The sequence below is a fragment of the Castor canadensis genome, chromosome 4, assembly GCF_047511655.1.
Source record: "Castor canadensis chromosome 4, mCasCan1.hap1v2, whole genome shotgun sequence".
NCBI classification, from domain to species: Eukaryota; Metazoa; Chordata; class Mammalia; order Rodentia; family Castoridae; genus Castor; species Castor canadensis.
In genome coordinates this window covers 52,832,171-52,858,644 of record NC_133389.1, presented here as the reverse complement: position 1 = coordinate 52,858,644, position 26,474 = coordinate 52,832,171, and the positions used below count along the sequence as shown (strand labels likewise).

Below are 26,474 nucleotides of genomic sequence, written 5' to 3'. Positions count from 1 at the left end.
CTAGCCAACCAAGTTTCATTATTGGTCTTCATTATGGGGGTGTACACATACACATACACCCAAGTGCACATTCACACCCACTCCACAAGTACCAAGTAACTATGTGGAAAGAGGCAGGCCTAACAATGAATTAAAATCACTTACAATGAAAGTTACAGTGAAATGCACTCCCTCAGGAACTGAAATCCTCTTTTGACTTTTTGAAATCAGGCAAACAGAGGAGAATGTTAGGACTAGTTTAAGAAAGCCACAGTGACAGGAGCAACCACCACTGGCTGGGGAAAATAAAAAGGCAGAAGAAAAGGAAAGGAAAATATTATTTCACACTGCCACCCCACAGAGAGACCACTCTAGGATCTACATCATATACATAAAATCTACAAGGGTAAAATCTGGATCCAACCAAAATATGCCTATTATGTCTTGTGAAGTTTTATCTCAAGCCCTTATCCAATGTGAATATTGGCGTCTCAATCTAGAGTAGGGACCCGATGGGTCCCCAAGGCCTAGGCTCACACAATACTCTAGAAGCATTGCAGAGCTCATGATCTTGATGAAAACAGTAGACTACCTTAATTCTAAACCACAGAATGCATGCCCAGATTTGGCTGTCATCCAAGGAAAGTTCATGAAGTGGAAAGTTCATGAAGTATGAGAATTCCCAAATCATGCTTCATTTGTTCTCTTCCCCAGATCCTTTAGTTCTAATGAAGGGGACATCCATGGAGTAAGCTTATTGGTGACAATAAAGACTGACTTTGGGTAAGATCACTGGCTGAGGGTGATCCACTGAGGAACACCCACTGGCCTTCAAAATTTGACTGAATTAGTCTCTCATTATTAGTCTCAAATTGGGAAATAAATATTCAAGAATGTATTAAAAGTAAACCAGCGGCCATTCAAAGGAAACCATCAAGTCCTCCAACCAAAAAGAAAATTCATTATTATCTAATCCTTTGTGTCAATCAACTAGCTCTTCTTTCAAAGTGTAAACACCCAGTTTACAGTGAGTGACTGGGCTCTCACTCATCCATTTCCTATTAAAAAGTGATGGAGTCCACCACTTTCTTTTCTGGATAATTAGTAAGATCTGGATACTAAAGAAACTGAATTGCTATATTTGGGTGGAATGGAAATAGGGTGAAGTGCCTTAAGGTTCTATTTGGGAAAGGCAGGTTGGATAGGAGGGAATTTGGCCAGGCAAAAGCATCATTAGAATCAGCAGAGCTATGAACTTATCTGAGTTTTTCTACAGACTACACTAGTCCTATGCCTGCTACAGACAAGTATTGGGTTACTATGTTCATCAGTTTACCTCTCTTACTCTTAATTTTTCCACCAAGAAACAGCTTGATGACACCAACCTCAAAGAGAAATTCTGATGACAAAGCTACTCAACAAGCCAGGTGCTAGTAGCTCATGACTATAATCCTAGCTACTCAGGAGGCAAAGATCAGGAGGATCATGGTTCGATGCCAGGCTGGGCAAATAGTTTGCAAGACCCTATCTCAAAAAACCCCATCACAAAAAAGGGCTGGTGGAGTGGCTCAGGTGTAGGTCCTGAATTCACAAAAAGAAACCAAAACAAACAACAACAACAAAAAAACTACTCAATGACTACAGAATTTTTTGCTATAAATATTGTATAAGTTCTAAAGTTAAAACAAACAAATTTCCTTAAAAAACTACTCAATGACTCTACAGAATTTTTTGCTATAAATATTGTATAAGTTCTAAAGTTAAAACAAACAAATTTCCTTACTCTGATGCAAAGCCACAATAGATGGATTTAGTAGAGAAGAATGAAGGAAAGGAGAAATATGGGAAAGAAAAATAATTAGCACCCACTAAAGCTATTTATCTTGGTTTATAGTCACATAGTAATCCAGGGTTTTAAAAAAGCATCAGTCAAAAATTAGCAACACTAAGGCAAGTGTGATGGTAGATCCCTGTAATTCCAGTACTTGGGGGGCTGAGGTGAAAGGATTAAGAGTTTGAGGCCAGCCTGGAGTACACAGCAAGACTCTGTCTTAAAAAATATTAGCAATACTAGCTTTATTAGAATTATTTAACTCATTTTTTATTTTACACAAATGGCATTAAAGAAAAATGTCCCTTATGTTACAATATAGCTTAATGTAATTTTGGAAACTTCCTTTCTTCTTCCTATAAAGTCTCCAGAGATAAGCACCATCTTTCTTTAATTTCCACTTCCTGATTTAGTGGCCAATGTGAAGTAGCAATGAACTGTAAAATCCACATGTATGCTTATTAATTAAAATTCAACCTTACCCCAAACGCCAACCCTAACCTTAACTCCAACCCCTACCCTACTCTGCAGAAAAAGAATCTTTAAATTATTTTGGGGGACAGCTAACCTTTTGGGATCCCCTGAGAGTGTTGTGGGTGTGTATGTGGGCGATTGGCCTCTGGCTGCATACCTGTATGTGGGTCATTTGGGCATATCCTCTCCAGCTGAACTCAGGAAACGCTAGGGGGTCAAATCCGAACCGAAGGTCTCGTCCATTAAGTGCAGTGCCATCTTCAATCTCATACTTCATATGATGCAAATCCGGGAAATAGTAGTTATTTTCAGGCCTTTTATAAACAACAAGGAAACACAGACACAGCAAATTAAGATCATTTATCATCTGACTATCCTTTTATCACAATACTTAATGCTAAAAGAACTCCACCAAGTTGTCATAGTATCTTAAATAAGGACAAATGAGAGCAGTCCCCACTCTTTCTCAGATTATTGCTTTGATTCATGTAAACATTCACATACACCACACACAACATCTACTCACTCCAAGCACTGAAATGAGAGAATCATTTAGCATAACTCTTATGTTCTAAATGGCTGCCAACAACTAAGTAAAGTCAAATTAGACTTTTCACTATTTATTTACTCATTCATTTATACACTCATACTTAATTATTATGCAAATATTAATAACTACATGCCAGACACTGCTGGTAAGCAACATAGATACAATGGTGAGCACAGTATAGAATATTCCATATGCTAAGTAAATTTACAGGTTAAAGAAGTTTCTCTATATACATTTTGAACATTAGAATGACTTTTCTAAGCCTTGTTTTCTTTTTTTTATATCTTTTTTAAAATTATTTATTTATTTATTTATTTCATTTTTCTTTTATTATTCATATGTGCATACAAGGCTTGGTTCATTTCTCCCCCCTGCCCCCACCCCCTCCCCTACCACCCGCTCACCCCCTCCCTCTCCCCCCCCTCAATACCCAGCAGAAACTATTTTGCCCTTATTTCTAATTTTGTTGTAGAGAGAGTATAAGCCATAATAGGAAGGAACAAGGGTTTTTGCTGGTTGAGATAAGGATAGCTATACAGGGCACTGACTCACATTGATTTCCTGTGTGTGGGTGTTACCTTCTAGGTTAATTCTTTTTGATCTAACCTTTTCTCTAGTACCTGTTCCCCTTTTCCTATTGCTAAGCCTTGTTTTCTCTGAAACTATTTGCCAATGAATGGGTTTCTTTCACAAGTCCAACTGTGGCAGTCACAGAGAAGGATCAACAATATTCCAATGCTGTGTGGCACTTAACAATCAGACTTGAAACTCTTTAAAATGATACATTTGCCAATCCAGTAACAAGCTAATAGCAATTAGTGGATTTAAAGCCATGAAGACCAATTAGTCAAAGAAAATAATAGGGCATGAAAGTAGGGTTAAGAATGCTTACATCTGTAAGGAGAATTTACAAAGTGCGCATATCCATGGACCAGTAGTTCTACTTCCAGGAATATGTTCTAAGGAGTGATTTTATACATTATGTCAAATAGTAACATAAAAATGTTTAAAACACTGAAGGTCCAGAACACGATTGTATAAAATTATAAAATGAAGAGATTATGAAATATTACTTAACTATTAATATTTTTGAGGACTATTTAATGATATCAGAAACGTTTATGCTACCATATGAAATGAAGATGTTGATACAAATTAAATGAAAAAAATACAATGTTAAATCTTTCTCATAAACAAAGTCTAGGAAAAATATATCAAAAATACTAAAAGGTATTATCTCTGCATGGTGAAATGAAGATTTTTCTTTGATTTTTTTACATTTATGAACTAAGTAAAATTTCTAAACTGAACATATATTTATTATAACAAAAGTTATTCAGAAAACAAAGTGAATGTGAATGCTTTGTAAACTTATAAGAAAACCTACAAATCCGTAGGAAAAAAATCACAAACTCACATTTGGGAGGATTTAGTACTGAAGAACACAGTATTTGCCAACCTGGAGAAAGGTCACTACTCTATCCACATTGCTGGTTTACTATCCTTATTTCTGTTATCATTTGCCACTATACTAAAGGGCATATTCTAAATTTCAAGGTATATATAATGCTAAAATGAAAAAGTCAATCTTTTTGCCTCTGGGTGAATAACTTAATTCCTATTTGGTTATGTTGTTTAAGCCTATATAACTAGAAGGAGAGAAAAGGTTTGCTTAAATAGGGAAAAAGCTCACTTTATAAACATGAGGGGGAAAAGAAGCAACACACAGGTGGAAAACATTTACAAACTACTCATAAAGTTCCCCTGGCTCATCATGAGGCTTGCTTGTTCTTTACCCACCTTCTACTAGAAGGCCTAACCATGACAGCCAATTACAAAGACCAAGGAAAAGCACAGCTAGGTGGCCTACTTTTTAGAATCCAAATGGAGAAAACATTGCAGGAAAGAAGAGAAACAGCATACCAAATATAATTCCCTGTAACTACATAAAGGATTTTTCATTAATGTGTTGATGATGCAAGTAGTCAAGATGCCTGAGATTTTGAAAAATTTGCATTTCAGTTTCCAACAGATGATTAAAAGTCAGGATTTGTAAACTTAAATTTTTTCTTCCTCCAATGAGGAAAAACTGTGGATGAAGCATGGCTTCAGTACGTATATAAATGACTAAATACGGCACATGGAGAGACAGTGTGCACCATACTTCCTACGGCCCCTTCTGAGTCTCAATGTCCACTTTGCTTCCTTGCTCTTAGAGTTCATTTTAATTTGCTTCTGCATGAGGCTGGGCACTTCTTCCATGTTCCAAAGTTTCCTTCCCCCTCCCATAATATTGCACCTGACATCTTCACTCCCTCACTCATGTGTCCAAGGGAAAAGCAGGAACTGAATCTCACTGGCCCAGGAACCTGGTCATGTACAGGCTGCTCTTTCTTCCCTCTCTCACAGAACTGAAGCTGGCCTCTCTGTTGGGCCCCTTCATGGTGTGACTTATACATGGAGGTTCAGCATTCAGCTCTCATCTTGCCCACCTGGCTTTATATACCTGTTCACCTGTCCTGGGAACTTTTAAGTGCAGGTGTTCTGTGGCTTATGCAATGGGACAGGTCTTATGGGCATTATTATCCCCTATTTTAATTAACTCACAGACAAATGTCCAGACAAATTATATCACACAGTTTTATGTGCCATTGATCCTTAGGACTACTGTTCTTCTGTCTTGGCCATAATTGTAGGACATAAAGGAGGTATAAGGTAGCCTTTCATAACACAAACATGGATGAAAACCACCCGAAGACTCACTGCTGACACGCCTTCCCCATCACATGCTCTCGACACTGGCATACTCCAGAGGGCCCACTGCACATGGTGTTTATCGCTCCACCAATGTCACACCGACACCCTGAAAGGCAGGAAACAGCTATGGTTACTATGAAACCACGTCCATGGTAGATGTTTCCCTTCCTCTATGAGAAGGGGACACCAATCGTCTCAGGGTTGCAGGCCTGCACTCATTCTCCTGTCACATCTTGTATTTGGCAGGGGTTCAAAATATGCAGGAACCTTCTAAACAAAAATGGCCTGTCCCTCCGGAAGTCCACCTCTAAGTTGGCGGTGCATAACTGCAGGCCAGCTGGAACACTACTGTATAATATGAAGAAGACGATAGCTTTGGAGCTAAACATGATTAAGAAACAGAACTACTGGACATAATGTGTACTAAGGAGGGTTTGTGGGAGAGATTTAAAGTAGCCTTGTGGGCCAACTGCTCCTGCTATTTCATTATTTAATATAACCATATCTCTAAAACTCTGGCTATTATGATTATACTAGATATAACTTTAACATTACTTTTTTTTTTTTTTGCAGTACTAGGGGTTGAACCCAGGACCTGTGCAGGCTAGGCAGCACGCTACCATTTGAGCCATGGCTCCCAGTCCATTTGTTTGTTTGCATTTTGGTTTTGAGATTGGGTAGCCCTAATTTTGCCCAGGTTGGCCTCGAATTCATCATACTACCTCCATTTCCTAAGAGCTGGGATTATAGGTTAGCAAGTCTTGATATTATTGATAACATTAACAAATACCCTTCCAACTGAATTATGTGTGTTTTTTTTATGTTTTATTTTTATAACTGAACCAACAAGGTGCTGGTAAAGAGAGTAGAAGCAACCTTGTTTGCATCTGAAAATATTCAGTTTCAATTGAGTATCTGGCCAAATTCCCCAGACAGAATGTTCCAACACCACCTCTGAAAGTCAGCCTGGAGACACTGAGGCAAGGGAGAGGTGATTCTGATGGTATTTGTTCTTCAGCACCTTGTTTTGCTCAGGTCCCACTGAGCATATATACCTTGACACCCAAAGTAATTGCTCTTCTCCAAAGCAAAATACCCATCTTCACAGGTGTCACAGGCATCTCCAGTCACATGGGCCTTGCAGTGACAGTCACCATCTCTCTGTAGAACAATGAGCCAGATGACAAAATTTGATATAATTACAGAATTCATTAATCTTCAAGACTGAAAATTGACTCACTTTTCCATAGGAAGCAGTGTAGATAGAACCTGAAGATGACCATAAACTGGGTGACTGAAGAGGTACTAATACAGTGGCCCAGAAACTCCATAGTCAACTGTTGCCCCATCCTACTACTATCTTATCACCTTACCTGCCCACACTCTCCAATTCCACTCACTGTTCCTGCCTCATGGCACCGGCATTCTGTGGAGATAAGAGAGTGGCCTTGAGCCAAGGGTTATGCATAGGCAATTCCTGGCACTGGGGATATTCCATGCCTGCAGCATAACATGTGCAGGTTAGACTTTCCTGCAGACTTCAGCAGCATTAGAACTTGCATACTAAGGCCTAAAATTGGACTGCTACCTAAAGTTAGCAGAACAGACCAATCAATACAATCCATCTAGAGTAATGGTTAGTTTATGGCTATTCCATCACAAAGACTGCAACATCATGGGTTTTAAATGATTCTAATGTCAAGGTCATTAATGATGTGCTTGCATGGAAATACACTGTTTAAAGATAGTCACTTCATTTAGTGCCATTAACTTAATGTTTTTAACTTGTTATGCTAGCTTCAGTACATATATAAAATAAAATTAAAATAAAATTAAGCTGAAAGAACGGAGGTAAAAAAGTGAAAAAACAAGGAGGTAACAAACATTTATCAAGTTGCTGTCTTCACAAACAACAAAATACATATGGAAATAGGATATAGATTTTTAATATGACAGAAAGCTCTGCCAAAAGTGTGAGGGGAAACATCAAAACATAACACAAAATGTCAGATAAATCAAACTGATTCAATAAACCTTGTGGGTTTAATAATAAATCTTTTGTGGGTTTAGTCACTGAAATAGACAAAAGAAAGAGGCAGTTACAATATAGAAAGTGATGATGTATAGAACACTTTACCTGAACATCCATGGGGGTTTTCTCTGGCCAGATTCCAATATAATGGTTTGCAGATACTACAAGTAGGACTTTCAACATGAAGCTTGCATTGGCAATAACCCTTTAAATGAAAACCACACTAACATTTGACATCTTGGAATTAAGACCTGTTTTCAAACATGTGTTTTGAGCAAAGGCTTGTCATGAAAATGTATTTTGGCCACAAAAAGTAAATTAAGTATAACCAGGGGGAATAAAAGCACTGAGTTGCTTTCAAGAGTCTTCTGATTTTTTAAATTGTTATTCATTGACTTGTGATACACATAAACCAATTTGTGGTCAAAATGCAATTGGAAAATACATAGAAAAATGTGAAGACCTTTCTTATTTATAACACTGTTAGTGTCTGTTGATGTTACAGCATAGATTTAAGTGGAACAATATCTGAATATTTAGCATATTGGGTATCAGTAAAGAATGGTATTTATCTGAAAGAGCATTTACAAAATGCAAGACTCAGTGCTGGGCTTCAATATCAACAAGTCTCACAATAAGGATAACAGAATTTCTTCTCTACACTGTCCATCCAGTGCCTGGAGTCACATCTCCAGGCTGTGGGGCCAAGAAGAGAAATAATTTCTAAAGGTCTTAGAACATTGTTCAGAATACCATAGTATGTGCTTGGAGTAATATAAAAGAAACTGTAAGGGCTGGTGAAGTCGCTCAAGTGGTAGAATGTCTGCCTAACAAGCATAAAGCCCTGAGTTCAAACCCCAATAACACACATACACACACACACACACACACACACACACACACACACACACACAAAGAAACTGTAATTGTTTTATGCACAGCTATCTTAATTTAATATGTTGTTGGTCATTGGTGGAGGCTAAAGAGGACTCAGTTCCTAATTTCAAAACTTCGAAGCATTGATAACATGATGTAGTATAGCCACAAGTACAGAAATCAATCAATGGAATAGAATTGGAAGTCCAGAAGTATCCAGGATAGTTAGACATCCCTCAGAATGGGAGAAAATATTGCATATCATCTGCTTGATGCGGGACTTGCAGCCAAAATATATATTCTGAAGACTGAACAATTAAAAATTGAATAATCCCTTGGAGAATAGCTGTGCAAGCCAGGTGCTAACTGGCTCATGCCTGTAATCCTCACTACTTGGGAGGCTGAGATCCAGAGGATTGAGATTTGAAGCCAGCCCAGGCAATTAGACACCACATCTCCAAAATAACCAGAGCAGAATCTGGGAACTACAGTGGCAATACCCTGAGAGTAACCTATAGTACAAGTTAAACTCTAGGACTCCAGAACAAAAACCTTAAATACTAAGTAAACCTCACAAAATCACATACTCATTTTGAAAAAGAATACTGACCTTTTTAAGAAACTTGGCTTTGTGTCTTATATTAATTTACTTTTAATTTCAGGATGCTCGCACATGGTTATGCCTGAATAATGCAACCCTCTTACATAAATCCTATGCTTACCAAGTTGGAGTCTATGGTCCCGGCTGTCTCACAAGCAGTGCTGAAACCTGCATTGATTTAGAAATGTTTCAAATGTATGACTGACTGTTTGTTTTTATATGTCAAGCTTTTAAAGTTTTGCTTATTTTTTTCCAAAATATTTCACCTATGTTTACGGTTTGTTTGATAGATAGATGACAAAGACTTTGTGTGTAATTCACAGAAAGGCATCCCAAATATTTTTTATTACCCTTAGTCCCCAAATTACCTCTTCTATCACAGGTCAACTGTACTCCCTGACCATTAATAAAACTTCATTTCTAATTGGTGAGATCAGGGAGTCTAAAATTCTAAGCATCTTTAGAACTGTCCAGAAGAGGGCAGTATTTATAACAGGAGATTCTAAATTGTCCACTCAAAAGAAGTTAACAGAATTTATAAGTTCATTTTGTAATTAACCATGAGTTAATTAATTTTAACAACCCCCTTGTTCCTTGCTTATACTAAAGTCACTTACAAAGTCAATTACTTTGCTTTTTTGCCTTCACCTGCATGGTGCTACAAGCTCGGTAGAATCTCCCTTCAATAAATAGAGCATTTGCAATGGCTCAGTATTATTGCTGAAAACAGGTTGCGTAAGCCTGTTCTGAGCCTGGTTTTCACATCATTGAACCAAATTCATAATAGGATCATGTGTTCTTACAAATTATTCCTATTTTTTTGCCTTTGTTTCTTCTTTTTGCCTCTGTTTCTTCTCTCTGCTTCTGTTTCTCTCCTTCTGTTCCCATGTTTTTCTCTACTAGTCAACATAACTGTCTCATTTGTGTTGTTTTCCAACCTGGCCAAACTAAGGCTTGGGTTCCTTCCAGGATGGACTATGTCGCTGTCCAGCACTGGGATGGTCATGACTGCTTGACCTCTTTGCTGTGGCACTTCCTTCCATTCCTGATGCCTGCCTAGGCACAGACCCACCCTGGGAGATCTCATTTTCCAAGGACCTGCAGGCCTTCTCAGGGATGAGCAGCCCCTCTGACTATTGCCTGCAGTTTCCACCCACAATAAAACCTGACCTCAAGGATTCTGGTGAGGGAGATTCTGGAAAATGGAGTCTGCATCGTGGCCCTTGTTCCTACTGGCTCCTTGTTCCTATAGCTATGGCTGTCAGTGTGATCAGGAGTAGGGAAGAGTTAGGAAAACACATTCTCCTGATGGAAAGTCCAGATTAGTTTCCACAAACACATCTTCTCAACACAGAAAGTAATTTCTGAAGCCAACAGGCAGAAGCTCCTGCCTGCCCCAGAGGTTGCCCACACCAGGGAGCTCAGGGAAAATCATGGACTTCATATTTCTGTGCTTCTGCCCCAGAACACAGACAACTTATTCTCAATCTGTTTCCACCTTCTCCTTGCTTACGCTTTCCAGATTACATGGACTCTGTGTACCCTAACAACCTACCCTAATACCTGTGCTGAGATGTGATGACATGGTACCCCAGGAGACCAGAGGCAGGCAAAGAGAGAAGGGCAGGAACATAGCACAGGTCACACTCAGCCTGTGGCATGCGGATCTGATGGAAACATCCCAGTGCAGCCAATATCAGTGTTGAAAGCCAATAAACCTGGGGACAGGGGCCAACATATGCTAGGCTAAGCTCAAAGGAGTCCCCTTTGTCATACTGTTTATATGCAGAGAATTGACATGTGAACCAAGAAACCCAAATTTACAGTCCATGCAAATTTAAATCTTTTTAGCTAGGAACAAATAATTTCTGGACTCCCGAGGATGCATGTGTGATATATGTGCTTTCAATAGACTCAAACTGAGGCAAATTGGGTCAAACATGAAGGGGTGACCAGGGTGGCTTTGCAGGGGATTGGCAGGGTTCTCTGGGAGGCTGGCTGTGTTCACTCAAGAGAGGAACCAGTCCTCCAGCATTCTGCTGGTTTTCCTACCTTGGCATTGGGGGAAGTCATAGGCTCCTGAGAGACACCTGTCACATCGCTGTCCTGTTATCCCTGGAAGGCATTCACATTGTCCAGTCACTGGGCTGCAGGGCATTGGGTAGGATCCAAGGGCTGAGCACTGGCAGGCTGGATGAGAAGAATTCTGTCAGACTCAGAGTATGGGCATGGCAGCGGGCAGGAGGGCATCCTGGATCAGACCCCTGAGGTGGGGCCAGAAAGACCCAAAGTTCATTATATCCAGAACCTGAGATAAGCTGCTCAACTGATCTAAGCCTGTGTCCCCTCCCCTAAAAGGGACTGATACTTGCATCTGCTTGATAAGACTGTTGTGAGGATTAACTAGTACTTGAAAGAGATGGGACAATGCCTGTCACAGTGAGCAGTCAATAAATGCTAGTTGTATTGCTGTTGTTAATTTTGTCCTTAGCAGAATTGAATAGTGGTGGGCAAGGGCTTTGGGGACAGTTCTCACACAGAATAATGGTGCATGTAAGTGGAGATGAAGGGAAACCTGATAGGGACATGACCCACTGAAGGGTGAACTTAAACTATACATCCCACTGGGATCAAATACAAACTATTCTGTGCTACTTAAGAGTCATGCAATTGTGAGCAAGTTACTTAGTCTCTCTAAGCCTCACTTTGCTCTTCTATAAACTGGAGCTGATACAGTACCTGCCTCAAGAGGTCATTAGAGAATCACTAGCAATAAGGTATGAAAAGCACAGAGCTGGACAGGAATTGTGGCACACGTTTGTAATCCCAGCTTTGGGGATGAGAGATGGGAGAGATGGGAAAATTGTGGTTCAAGGCCAGCCCAGATAAACCAGCAAGACCCCATCTCAAAAAGCCAAGCTGGATATAGTGGCAAACACCTATAATCCCAGCTACTTGGGAAGTAGAGGTAGGAGGATCTTCTCCTGAGGCTGGCCATGGCAAAAGTGGGAGACCCTATCTGAAAAATTAACTAAAGCAAAAAGGGCTGGGGTATGTGGCTCAAGTTGTGGAGCACCTGCCTAGCAAGCACAAGGCCCTGAGTTCAAATATCAGTACCAAAAAAAAGCAGAATGCTTGGTATAGAGAAAGTCTCAGTGTTTGCTCTTATTGCCATTATCATTTTAGTTATCCAAATTTCTCAGTGCTTGGGGAGATGCTCCTCTTACTATTCCATACCGAATTAATGGAAATCAATGAATTAGTATTTCTGATTTCCAAATTTATATTCAGTGTACTCAGTAAAAATACAACCTTTTTGCAGGGTCTCAAAAATTCCACATTAGTTGGGACCTTGGGAAAGAAAAGAACCATAAGGTAAAGTCTCCATTCTGGTGTTTTATTTATAGGTACCCTGGGGGACCGAAAAGCCCCAGATGACTAAGTTTTGGAGAACAGACCCTTATGGGGATGAGTCCATGCCATTTTCAAGTCCTGTCTTTGACAGGACACAGCCCAGACTATGTGTGTTGACTTAACTCTGAAAGTGATTTTTAGTAAGAATGATAATGAATGGGAGAGTTTGCCCCAGTTGTCATTATAATAAAATAAATTCTCAGCCTGTAATGGTGAAGCTCATCTGTAATCCCAGCAGCTCTGGAAGCAGAGGCACAAGAATGAGCCAGGAAAAAAACAGTAAGACTCTTATCTTAAAAACAAAAGTGCTAGGGTATAGGTCAAATGGTAGAGCACTTGCCTACTAAGTGTGAGGCCCTAAATTCAACCCCCAGTACTGTGTTAAAAAAAAAAATCTCAGGGCTGGTGGAGTGGCTTAAGTGGCAGTAGAGTGCCTGCCTAGCAAGCGTGAGGCCCTGAGTTCAAGCTCTGGTACTGCTAAAAAAAAAACAACTTTGAAAAAAAAAGCCTTCAGTTTGGAGGGAAACTGAGCTAGTTTTCTCATTTACAAGTTTTCTGGGAATAGGACAGGTCAGAGGGACATAATTAGTGGCAGAGAATTCACCACCATCCCCCGCTCTATTTTACATTCATTGACCCAGCAGACATTGACTGGTGCCCTGCTGTGTTCCTTGGTAGCATGGCTAGGTGTTGTGGTAGAGGTACATAAAAAATACATATTGCCTGATGTCAAAGCTAAAAATCCAAAAGAGAATTATTGACACAGTTTAAAGAATGGTACTCCATAAGAAACTAAATATGAGAAATGTGCCTAATGCTATCTGACATTTGATAAGGACTCAGATTCCCTACTGCCATCTCTGCCTGCCAGTGTTCCTTCTGGTCCCCAAGGCCCCATCAGGCCTGTCTGTAGAGATTAAGTCCCTACCTACTGGCAGACTTCTGAGGAAATGTTCTCGGCTTCTGTGATGACTAGTTGTATGAGTCAACTTTACTCAGTTACGGTGCCCAGATGTATGGTCAAACATCATGTTGCCATGAAGGTGTTTTTTACACGCAATTAACATTTAAGTCAGTGACTCTGAGTAAAGTGGGTTAGATTCTATAATGTGGATGGGCCCTATCCAGTTATTTGAAGGTCTTAAGAAAAAAAGACTGATGTCCCCCAAGTAGGAATTCTGCTCCCATACAGACTTCAGACTCAAGCTGCAAAATAAACTTCTCCCTGGGTCACCAACCAGCTGGCTTACCTTGCAGATTTTGGGCTTGATACTCCCCACAAATGTGTGGGCCAGTTCCTCTCTTCCTCTCCACCCTCCAAACACACACACACACACACACACACACACACACACACACACACACTAACTCTATTGGTCCTGTGCCTGTGTCTCCAGAGAACTCAGATCTCCAAATTTTGCAGATTTTGACACCTAGTGGAGTGTTTGTAGAGGAACAGAATCTTTTTTTAAATTTTTATTTCATTCATGTGTGCATACAATGTTTGGGTCATTTCTCCCCCTTCCCCCACCCCCTTCCTTACCTCCCCCTCCCCCTCCATCTTCCCCCTACCCTCTCGCTGCCCAGCAGAAACTATTTTGCACTTATCTATAATTTTGTTGAAGAGAGAATATAAGCAATAATAGGAAGGACCAAAGGTTTTTGCCAGTTGAGACAAGGATAGCTATACAGGGAGTTGACTCACATTGATTTCCTGTGCATGTGTGTTACCTTCTTAGTTAATTCTTCTTGAACTAACCTTTTCTCTAGTTCCTGGTCCCCTTCTCCTATTGGCCTCAGTTGCTTTAAAGTATCTGCTTTAGTTTCTCTGCATTGAGGGCAACAAATGCCATCTAGTTTCTTAGGTGCCTTACCTATCCTCATACCTCCCTTGTGTGCTCTCGCTTTATCATGTGTTCAAAGTCTAATCCCCTTGTTGTGTTTGCCCTTGATCTAATGTCCACATATGAGGGAGAACATATGATTTTTGGTCTTATGGGCCAGGCTAACCTCACTCAGAATGATGTTCTCCAATTCCATCCATTGGCTGCATAAAATTCCATTGTGTATAAATACCACATTTTCTTGATCCATTCATCAGTAGTGGGGCATCTTGGCTGTTCCATCATTTGGCTATTGTGAATAGTGCTGCAATAAACATGGGTGTGCAGGTGCCTCTGGAGTAACCTGAGTCACATTCTTTTGGGTATATTCCCAAGAGTGGTATTGCTGGATCATATGGTAGATCAATGTTTAGCTTTTTAAGTAGCTGAGGAACAGAATCTTAAGAAGAATTCTGAGTTGGTTTTGGGATTTTTGGAATTAGCTTTCTAATATGATTAGATTTAGATGCACTAATGACTCATTTCCATGTGGCAATAGAGATATATAAGACCTATCTATTGGATGCTCATAATGAGATACTTGTAACAGGAAAGATTGTGAGTGATTATGTATTTGACACACTACAACTTTTTTTTGTCAAACTAATGATATAATGAAGTTGGCTGGTTGTCCTTAGTTATGTTAGAAAAGTGGAGAAAGAAAAGGAAGAGTTTCAGGATTTGGAACTCAGGCACAGCATAAATGACCTGAAGGTTTCTGGGTCTTCCCCAAAGGAAGCCCTTATTTCCCACAGCCTCATGGCAGAGATCACTGAAAACCACACCTAGAGCCTTCATCCTGCAAGTGGCTAACTTACCATGCAAATTTATTTCCATTGCAGTATATCTGTTGTTAAAAAGTGAGAGTATTAATTGGGATGAAATGGGGTTGTAAAAATTGGTTTGGGGACATACAGAAAAATCATGATGACAATGAGGACCTTGTAGTCCCAAATTCCATGCATCTTGTTTACCAGTACAAGCATGTGCTCTGCCCACATTTGCTTTGCTTGTGGAAACTGTAGTTACCTTGAGGTAGTTGCCTCATAAAAGGACAGGGTCAAATCTCAGGATCTGCCTCCACCATACCTTTTTCCTTCTATACTGATAACTACACTCAAGTCCCAGCAAGCTCTTAAGAGTAAGGTATGTTACATTTGGAAAGAGCTATATGATTCTTCCAATTCAAATAGACCTAAAAGGAGTACATACTCCTTATCCAGAATGGATACCAAGGGTGTGGGTACTGCTGCTACTGAATTGGAAAACTTAAATTTCATGGGGATCCTGGGAAGGCAGAGGCCAAATGGTGGCCCCTAACCACAAAAAGCAAGATGGGTGTAGTTACCACATGCACAACAGAGCAAACCAGCAAATCAGAATAGACTGACTGCCAGACACCCATGGTACCAGCTAGTTGATGGCGATGTTTCCAGAAGTGAAATAGGTGGGAAGTCTGCTACGTTCTTACTTGATCTGTGTAAGTGAAGAGTTTTGGGTCAAGTGAACAAAACTCTGACTTGAAATGTGAAAACAGAGAGTCATGCCTCCTCAATCAATTTCTAGACATGAGCCAGTTTACAGACCCCAAATGTCTCAAGTAAAGAAGCAAGGTCCCTTTGAGCAAAGATTCCACTACACTGGCCCAAATTTACAGTGTTAAAGACCTATGGCCTTTAACGAGGGTGACTTTATATTGGGGAAAAGAAAATAACCAGATTGCTGGACACGGGCTCTGAATTGACACCAACTCTAAGAGACCCAAAATGTCACTGTGGTACTCCAGTCATAATATGGAGATCAGGTGATAAATGGAGTTTTAGTTCAGGTCTATCCCCACTGAGTCCAGGGTTCCCAAACCTCTCCCGTGGTTATTTTCCCTGTTCTGGAGTTCATAACTAAAATAGACATACTCGCCAACTGGCAAAATCTTTACAGCAGTTAACCCCTGAACTGTGGCATGAGGGCTATCATGAAGGGGAAAGGCTAAGTAGAAGCCATTAGCTCTGCTCTGCCAGGTTCTCCAGATGACTATTTGTGCTCTGAATCAGCATTCAATCTGTGGTGTTGCTCCTCCCATAGCCAGGATTCATGGGTGGGAAGGGGAGTGGCATCACTCACCATTACCCTGGTGACCCACTGGCAAAAGTTTTGCTTCCTGTCCCAGCTACTTATGCTCTGCTGGTCTAGAGGTCTTGGATCCAGAGGGAGGAATGTTTCCACTAGGAGACATGACAGTGATTCCACTGAACATTAAGACTGCTACTTACGAGGGGATAGGGTAGACAGGGAGGGGGTGGGGGAGAGGGAGGGGGTAGGAGGAAAGGGGGAAAAATGACCCAAACATTGTATGCACATATGAATAAAAAAAAAAAAAGACTGTTACCTGGCTACTCTACGCTCCTCATGTCTTAGGAGCAAAAAAAGATGGGAAAAATTATGTTCCCCTGACCACTAAGGGGAAATAAGACTGCTACTCCACAATGGGCTAAGGAAAAATATGCCTGGAATACAGAAATATAGGACCTTATAGGGCCCCTTAGAATCATTGTGCCCTGTGATTAAAGTCTTGCCCATTTAAGCAAGATTACTGATGGCCTGACCCCTTTTGGAATAAAGGTTTGGGTCACTCCACCAGGTTTTAAAGAACCAAAACCAGCTGAGGTGTTTGCTAAGAGCAAAAAGAAGAGGGGATGGGTAATGGGAGAAGATTCTAGCTATGAACATGTAGATCAGTTACAGAAAAAAGAACCTAACTGTCACAAGTATTTCTTCCTTATTCTGTTTTTTGTAGTGTGTTTTGTGTGTGTATATGAGAAAGAGAGAGACAGAGAAAGTGAGTATATCTGTATGTTTGTGAAACAAATACCTTTCTTTTCTTCCCGTTCACATCCTCTTGTCAACAACATAAGATATACAGACTTTATGCTATGGTATTTAAGCTACAAGATGTCAAGATGTGTGAACATCACTCGGACTTCACACCCTCTTCTGGGGAAAGGCTTAGTGTGTTCTCAGTTGTATGCAAGATAATTATATCATGTTAGTTTCTGACTATAACCTTGTGAGAAGTCTTTATTCAGAGATTAAGTATGGTTATGGAGGTGAATATGGGTGCCAAGTTGACAGGGGGTGAATTGCCTGGTTAATTTTATGTGCTGTCTTGGCTAGGCTATGGTACCTGTATATTTTGTCTGGCACAGTTGAAGTGTGATTGTGAAGGTCTGCTTTAGATGAGATTAACATGTAAATCAGCAGACTCGGAATAAAGAATAATTTTTATCAGATCCTTATGAGAAAAAGACTGATAGCTCCCTAAAACAAAGGAGGAATTCTGCCTCTAGACTGTTTTCTGACCTTAGCAAAGAATTACCTCTTCTCTAGCCTTCCAGACTACTCTGTGGATTTCAGTGTTGCCAACTCCCACAATGTCCTGAGCCAATTCCTTAAAATAAAACTATCTACATGCACATGCCCTATTGGTTCTGTTTCTCTGGACAACTCTAGCTAATCGAGGCTCTTTCTGCTATTTCTACCCTAGGAAGGGAATATAGACAGAAAAACATTGATGAAGACATCGGGCAGCTGCCTGGCACATAGCCTGGCAGCTCTGTAGCACAATGTACAGAGACACTGATCATTAGGGCCTCAGGAGTTGTCCAAGGAACCCCAAGAGGTACAGTTACACTCTGTAGGGAAACACAAAGAAAGACTGGACCTTAAAAGTACACACATTGTCTTGAATTACTCAATCTGGCATGACACTTCTCATTTCAATCCAAACTCTGAGATAGCTGCCAAATCCCAAACCCAAACCTCAACATTGGCAGTCCTTTACTCACTCTTGGAAATACTAGAAGGCTTTCAGAATAATGGAATTCCGTTATTTGTTTTGGTCCATGCACTTTGAAGTTTCTGAGGTATTTTACTTCTTTCTGTCTACTCCTCATTTTTTGTGTCAGAGATAGTTTTACTCCCAAGGTGTGTAAAATACAATATAGGTTGAGTATTCTTTATCTGAAATGCTTGGATCCCAAGTGTCTCAGATTTTGTATTTTTTTCAGATTTGTGAATATTTGCATATACATAATGAGATATTTCAGGGATGAGACCCAAGCCTAAACACAAAATTCGTTTGTTTTATAAGCACCTTGTACACATAGCCTGAAGGTAATTTTATATGGTATTTGTATCATATGTGTTTTCACTGTGACCTGTTGCACGTGGTCATGGATAATTTTCTTCTTGTAACATCATAATGTCACTCAAAGAGTTTCAGATTTTGGAGTATTTTGGAGTTTGTATTTTCAGATTAGGGATGCTCAATATATAATGACAAAGGTCCAAGGAGACAGGGAGCTTGTCCACCATGTTTTCTGATGTCTCCCAGCATCAAGCACAATCCTGGTCCAAAGTACATGCCAAATAGATAGCTGTTCAAGGAAAGCATGAAAGTCATTGAAATCCTTTTTCAAGTCCTGACCTAATCACCTTCTGCATATATGCTATCCTGTTCAAGCTTGCAACATGGCCATGAGACAGGTATTAGTATGAACAATGCCATTCTCTTCACCTTCAGTGATAAACTCAGAGAGTGAGACAACACTACATACATGGTAAATTAAAAGTTACACAGAGCTCCTTATGTATAAGATGCTTTTATTACTTGTGACTTTGGAGCTTATACTTCTGGTAAGAAAACAGGCTAGCACCTAACTAGTCAAAGCCACAAAGCTAACAGTCTCAAAATATGTATCACAATCCACTCTGGAACTGGGAATTGAATAAATTAAGTCTATAGAAAATCTTAAGCCTTTCCATCCAACCACCTCAATGCTCTCTTAGACAAAAATTGAATTTACAAAGTGAAGGGCACCTCAAGTAAGAACTTCACAACACTTGGCTTTAGATTACTCCCCAGCCCTTCCTACCAGTCATATGGTCTTTGTTCTGCCCTAAAGTGGTTGGGAGGCTGTCCGGGGAGCATTCCATGCTGGAAATATTTTCCCAGTACCATTTGTCATCAGCTGGGTGCCCTTGTCCTCATCTCTGGGCTAGTTTGTCTGGCTAGTGAGAATGTGCTAATAATAAGGAGGCTACCCACTCACTGGCAAAATATTTGTAAGCGTTTTCTAAGGAAAGACCTGTTATCACAAGCCAAAGACTACATCACACTCTAATGGGGATGGTTCTAGGCACTGGTCAGGTAAATGTGGCTAAGGCATAGGGGCAGGGAGATACACATCCATGTGCCTTCAATTCACAGTCATGGGGGACCATGGCTTCCACACTCTTGACCTCCATCCTCTAAGTGCTAAGTAGTTTCTGCCCAGCAAACTGCACTCAAAAAGGAGGAGGAAAGAGCAGAAGAGGGGAAGAAAAGAGAAAAATGAAAAAGAGGAGGGAGAAAAGAAGAGAAGGCAGAAATGAGACACAGGGGAGCAGGGAAAGGGAAGAGTAATTCCTCTACCAACCCCCCGACCAAGTTAATCAAGAGAACTGCAGTTGTATTCCCTGGGTGAAGACAAAGTATTGAACCAAACACAAACATAAACTTAAGTTTATACATATATAGACAATTTTCCAATCTGGTTTCTTATCAATGATTCAATGTACACTTCTAAGAAAGAAAATTACAGGGCACTTGAGTGAGTCAAAGTCAAAACAAGAAGAATACAGCATTGTACTTACAAAAGTCTGGAGTCAATTAATTTAATACAAAACATAAATCCAGGTCTGCAGTTGGCAAGAACAGCTAAGACATGCTTTAAAATTTCCTTTAAAGAAGACTTTGAAAATCCTTAAAGCAATAAAGAGCAAAGCCATTGGAAAAGTTTTTGGCTGGGTATACTGGGCCACTTGATGTAGCAATTTGGGCCCTGTTGTTTTGACTCTGAGATCCAATGGATAAAGTACTCTACTCTCCCTAGAAAAGATCACAAAAGTTGTCAGAAATGTCAGAAAAAAAATGCAAGCACAAAGGTAAGGAGAGCAGCAAGACAGAATTTTTGGTCATCCAACTTCTTCCCAGAATGGTTCAAACCTGAAGCAACAAACTTCAAGAGAGCCCTTGACACCACCCAGGAATAGGCCATGGTGCATTTCCTGTATGACTGGGAAACAGCTTATGAGCACTGGCAGGTTTCTCTGAGGCATCCACTAAGGGAGGGCATGAGACCATCTAACCACCTGCTCCAGCTTGAATATCAAAGCCAAAATAATGCCTCCCCATCCACTCCTGAGTAGACTGAGTAGAGCTAGGGAGGGAGGAAGGAGGCATTAGAGCACATGATCGACCAGTCTTTCTGTCTTACAGGGTGAGCCCTTCTTTCTTCACTGGAGCCATGACTTTGAACCACAGACAGGATCCAGGAGGGCTGACCACAAACATTTAAGCCAGAATGTGTGTGCCGGTGTTCCTCTAGACAACACTCCACCTTCCTCAACAAGGCTGTGAGCAAACCTTGCCATTTTCCCGCCTCTGGGAAGTCCAAGAGGTTTGAGAGACTTTGGGAAGCAGAAATCCAAACCAACTCTAACAAAAATACACATGAGAAAGTAAATTCTCATTATTAAAAAAAAAATTCACGCCAGGATAAATCTGGGCACCACTCTTCAGTATTAAATAGAGTAAGAAGAAGCTGTCAACAGTCTGTCCAGGATCTTGGCAACTTGTTAACATCTCAAAGCGGAAAGCAGAAGCAGGATGACTCAGATTCCAAGATGGCGACTAGAGGGAGGAAGCAAAAAGCGTGTTTCCTAAAGTAAAATCCTGGAGAGACACTGGAGATACACCTTACAGGAAAAACCACCAAGAAGAGGCAAAACTTTGACTCCTCCACACCCCCAGCCCGTGCATAGCATGCCCACTCCACGTTAAATGGAGAAACCAGGAGGGCCCCCATGCTGCCAGATGCCAGCTCCCAGACAGCTTGGGAAGACACAGACCACAGGGTAAGCTAACCAGCACGTGGTACTCCCACAGACAACCCTGGGCCAGATCAGCATAGCCCCCTGGACAGACCGACTCCCACCCAGGGAAAAAAGAAAAAAACTGAATAATAAACAACAACAAAAAAGACATGTAGCAAGGAGGGCAGGGCGCCCTAAGTGCCAAAGAGGGAGGGAGAGGCAATCCCTCACGGAACTGCAAATAAACAAACTGGCTGGAGAAGGCAGGAGTGGCGGCACAAGCCCAGCAACCAGGATCAGTAAAGCTTGTAAAAGTGGTGGTGGGAGGAAAACTGCACAGGAGAGGGGTGAAGGCCCATCTCCCACATGAACTGTAAATAAACACACTGGCCTCAGAAAGCAGATGTAGTGTCACCTCCCCCAGTGTGCTTGGAAAGGGGAAGCTTCTAACAGTGGTGATCACACCCAGGAGAACTCTAAATAAAAAAAGCCTTAGGGGCTAGGTGAGTGTTAAGCTCACTCCTGAGATCAGCATAAATAAAGCCTCCAGCAACAGAAGGCTGACAGCAGCGGGCAGGTGAGACACAGCCTCAGATAGACATTCACAAAGCTGTCTCCAGACTCTTTTTCTTTTTTTTTCTCTCTCTTCCTTTGATGACACAACAACCAAACTACACCTGCATGCTGAAAAACTTACTGAAACTGTATTACATTTGAACTTGGGACACTAGTGGTGTTTTAGATTTTTTTACGGTTTTTTTCTTTGTTTGTTTGTTTTTCCCCTTTGATGAGACAATGACAGAACTACTTCTGAGACACCATCACCAAGATTGGAGGCTGAGGGACTAATACCAAAATTATTAAGACTGAAAATTTCTTGCATTTGAACTTGGAGAATTTTTTCTTAATTTTATTTTTTAATCCTGTCTCTTGTCTCTCTAATGCCTGTTTAGCTTACTGTTGATTAGTACACTATCTCTCCCTGTTAATATCTTTGAAACTTTTTGTTTGTTTGTTTGTTTTGTTTTTTTACTTATTTGTTTTTCCCTTTTTCTTTACTTTCTTTGCTTTCCCTCTCCTCTCACCGTCCATTCTAATTATCACCATTCTTATTAATACAAATAATAATACTAGAAAATAATCTAGAAAATATTTAATTGCACACAGAACATGGACAATAACAATACCAAGGGCAATGATGGGAAGACAGAAAAAACAGGGAAACCAGTTCCCCACAGCAAAAAAATTAGTACAGGAACCAGAGGGAAATGAAGAAAACAGATACTCAGACCCAGACTGCAACAAAATGAAGATAAAGTATGCCAAAGAAGCCCACAAGAATAATCTGAAAGAAGAATTCCTACAGGTAATCAATGAGAATTTTATAGAGATGATACTGGATATGATCAACCAAAATGTACAGGAGACACTCAAGAAATTCCAAGACAACAAAAATAGAGAATTTGAGAAAGCACAAGAAGAAATAAAAGAAATCATAAAAGCACTATATAAACACCAAAGTGAAACAAAGAACATGATTAATAAAGAGATAAATGAACTCAGGACAAAAATAGACAACATTAAAGAGGAAACAACCCGGGATATGGAAAACCTCAGAAAAAAGAATGAAACAGAATTACAAAAACAAAATGGAAGGCCAATCCAGTAGAATAGAACAAACAGAAGACAGAATCTCAGAACTCGAAGATGAAATGGTAAATAAAAGAAAAATCAAAGAACTATTAGTTAAACAACTCAACACTTGTGAAAACAAAATGCAAGAACTCACCGACTCCATCAAAAGACCAAACCTGAGAATCATGGGCATTGAAGAAGGAGAAGAGGTGCAAGCAAAGGGAATGCGTAATATATTCAACAGAAAATTTCCCAAATCTAGAGAAATGTATGCCCATACAGATGCAAGAGGCCTCCATAATACCAAACAGACCAGACCAAAATAGAACTAGCCCATGGCATATTATCATTAAAACAACAAGTTCAGAGACCCGAAAAGAATATTGAAGGCTGTAAGAGAGAAAAAATATATAATATACAAAGGTAAACCCATCAAAATCACAGCAGACTTCTCAACAGAAACATTAAAAGCCAGAAGAGCTTGGGGTGAGATCTTCTGGGAACTGAAAGAAAATAACTTCAACCCCAGGATTCTCTACCCAGCAAAACTATTATTCAAAATAGATGGAACAATAAAAGTCTTCCATGATAAGCAGAAATTAAAACAATATGTGACCACAAAGCCACCACTACAAAAGGGATTCTGCACACAGAAAGTGAAACCCAAAATAACCATGAAAGGGCAGGCAGCACCAAACTATAGGAAAAGAAAAAGCAATAAAGTAGAGAATAACCTCAATTTAGGTACACACAATCAAATCTTCAAACAACTAAGACAACTAAATGACAGGAATCACCACATACCTATCAGTACTAATGCTTAATGTTAACGGACTTAATTCACCCATCAAAAGGCACCGTGTGATGAACTGGATCAAAAAGGAAGAGTCAACAATTTGTTGCTTACAGGAAGACCCATCTTACTGACAGAAATAAGCATAGGCTTAGGATGAAAGGCTGGAAGAAGATTTACCAAGCCAATGGCCCCCGAAACAGGCAGGAGTAGCAATACTTATCTCTGACAAAATAGACTTCAAACCTACATTGATCAAAAGAGAAAAAGAAGGACATTCCATACTAATAAAAGGGGAAATAGACCAAAAGGAAATAACAATTATCAACCTATATGCACCCAATGTCAACGCACCCAATTTCATCAAACATACTCTGAAGGACCTAAAAGCACATATTAACTCCAACACAGTGGTCTGGGAGACTTTAACACTCCATTATCATCAATAGATAGGTCATCCAAACCAAAAATCAATAAAGAAATTCAAGATCTAAAACATACCATAAATCCAATGGACCTAGTTAATGTCTACAGAACATTTCATCCAACTTCTACACAATATACATTCTTCTCAGCAGCCCACGGAACCTTCTCCAAAATAGATCATATCCTAGGGCACAAAGCAAGCCTCAGCAAATATAAGAAAATAGAAATTATACCATGCATTATATCTGATCACAATGCAATAAAACTAGAACTCAACAAGAAAAATAAAGACAAAAAACATGCAAACAGCTAGCAACTGAATAACTCGTTGCTTAATGAACAATGGGTCATAGATGAAATAAGAGAGGAAATTAAAAGTTCCTAGAAGTCAATAAAAATGAAAACACAACCTACTGGAATCTATGGGACACAGCAAAGGCAGTCCTGAGAGGAAAGTTTATAGCCATGAGTGCATATATTAAAAAGACTGCAAGATCCCAAATCAATGACCTAATGATACATCTCAAACTCCTAAAAAAAAAAGAACAAGCAAATCCCAAAACAATTGGAAGGAGAAAAATAATAAAAATAAGAGCTGAAATCAATGAAATAGAAACCAAAAACACCATACAAAGAATTAATGAAACAAAAAGTTGGTTCTTCGTAAACATAAACAAGATCAATATATCCCTGGCAAACCTGACTAAAATGAGGAGAGAAAAAACCCAAATTAGAAAAATAAGGACGGCAAAAGGGGAGATAACAATAAACACCAGGGAGTCCAGGAAATCATCAGAGACTACTTCAAGAAACTATATTCAAGTAAATTCGAAATTCTTAAAGAAATGGACAGATTTGTAGATACTTATGATCATCCAAAACTGAACCAAGAGGATATTAATCACCTGAATAGATCTAAACACAAAATGAAATTGAAGCAGCAATCAAGAGTTTCCCCAAAAAGAAAGGTCCAGGACCTGATGGATTCTCTGCTGAATTCTATCAGACCTTTAAAGAAGAACTGATACCAACCCTCCTTAAACTGTTCCACAAAATAGAAAGGGAAGGAAAACTGCCTAACACATTTTATGAAGCCAGTTTTACACTTATCCCAAAACCAGACAAAGACATCTCCAAAAAGGAGAATTATAGGCCAATCTCCTGAATGAACATTGATGCAAAAATCCTCAACAAAATAATGGCAAACCAAATTCAACAACACATCAAAAAGATTATTCACCATGACCAAGTACTTCATCCCAGGAATGCAGGGGTGGTTCAACATACGAAAATCAATAAACGTAATAAACCACATTCACACAGAAGCAAAGACAAAAACCACTTGATCATCTCAATAGATGCAGAAAAACCTTTGATAACATCCAATACCATTTCATGATAAAAGCTCTAAGAAAACTAGGAATAGAAGGAAAGTACCTCAACGTTATAAAAGCTATATATGACAAACCTACAGCCAGCATTATATTTAGTGGAGAGAAACTGAAACTATTCCCTCTAAAATCAGGAACTAGACAAGGATGCCCACTATCTCCACTCCTATTCAACATAGTACTGGAATTCCTAGCCAGAGCAATTAGGCAAGAAGAAGGAATAAAAGGACTATAAATAGGTAAAGAAACTGTCAAAATATCCCTATTTGCAGACAATATGATCCTATACCTTAAAGACCCAAAAACCTCTACTCAAAATCTCCTAGACACCATCAATAGCTATATCAAGGTAAGAGGATATAAAATCAACATAGAAAAACCATTAGCATGGTTTATGAACAAACTGAGAAACCATAATGAACAAACTGAGAAAGAATATATGAAAACAATTCCATTTACAATAGCCTCAAAAAAAATCAAATACCTAGGTGTAAACTTAACAAAGGATGTGAACAACCTCTACAAGGAAAACTATAAATTTCTGAAGAAAGAGATTGAGGAAGACTATAGAAAGCTGAAAGATCTCCCATGATTAAGGATTGGTAGAATCAACATAGTAAAAATGTCTATATTCCCAAAAGCAATCTACATGCTTAATGCAATTCCCATCAAAATCCCAATGACGTTCATTAAAGAGATTGAAAAATCTACCGTTAAATTTATATGGAAATACAAGAGGCCACGAATAGCTAAGGTAATAACTCATTCAAAAGAACAATGCTGGAGGTATCACGATACATGACTTCAAACTATATTACAAAGCAATAACAATAAAAACAGCATGGTACTGGCACAAAAACAGACATGAAGACCAGTGGAACAGAACAGAGGACCCAGATATGAAGCCACACAACTATAAC

The 26,474-nt window shown here is 39.7% G+C and overlaps 1 protein-coding gene across 10 annotated transcripts in view; it reads right to left on the bottom strand.

Annotated features, from left to right (window-relative positions):
- Positions 1-26,474, bottom strand: part of Lama3 (laminin subunit alpha 3) — a 293,352-nt gene that overhangs the window by 147,339 nt on the left and 119,539 nt on the right. For 6 of the 10 annotated variants that reach the window (XR_012447103.1, XM_074070183.1, XM_074070184.1 and 3 more), the window contains 7 exons: positions 11,153-11,290; positions 9,222-9,268; positions 7,729-7,828; positions 6,965-7,017; positions 6,647-6,752; positions 5,598-5,697; positions 2,442-2,598 (listed from right to left, as the gene is read on the bottom strand). Coding sequence is in view for 7 of the 10 variants with exons in the window: in XM_074070183.1 (XP_073926284.1) it covers positions 2,442-2,598; positions 5,598-5,697; positions 6,647-6,752; positions 6,965-7,017; positions 7,729-7,828; positions 9,222-9,268; positions 11,153-11,290 (701 nt within the window). In the remaining 3 variants the exon portion in view is untranslated. Of the gene's footprint in view, positions 1-144; positions 276-2,441; positions 2,599-5,597; positions 5,698-6,646; positions 6,753-6,964; positions 7,018-7,728; positions 7,829-9,221; positions 9,269-11,152; positions 11,291-26,474 lie in introns of those variants that run through there. The other 4 variants (XM_074070181.1, XM_074070179.1, XR_012447104.1 and 1 more) reach the window with 3 other exon arrangements.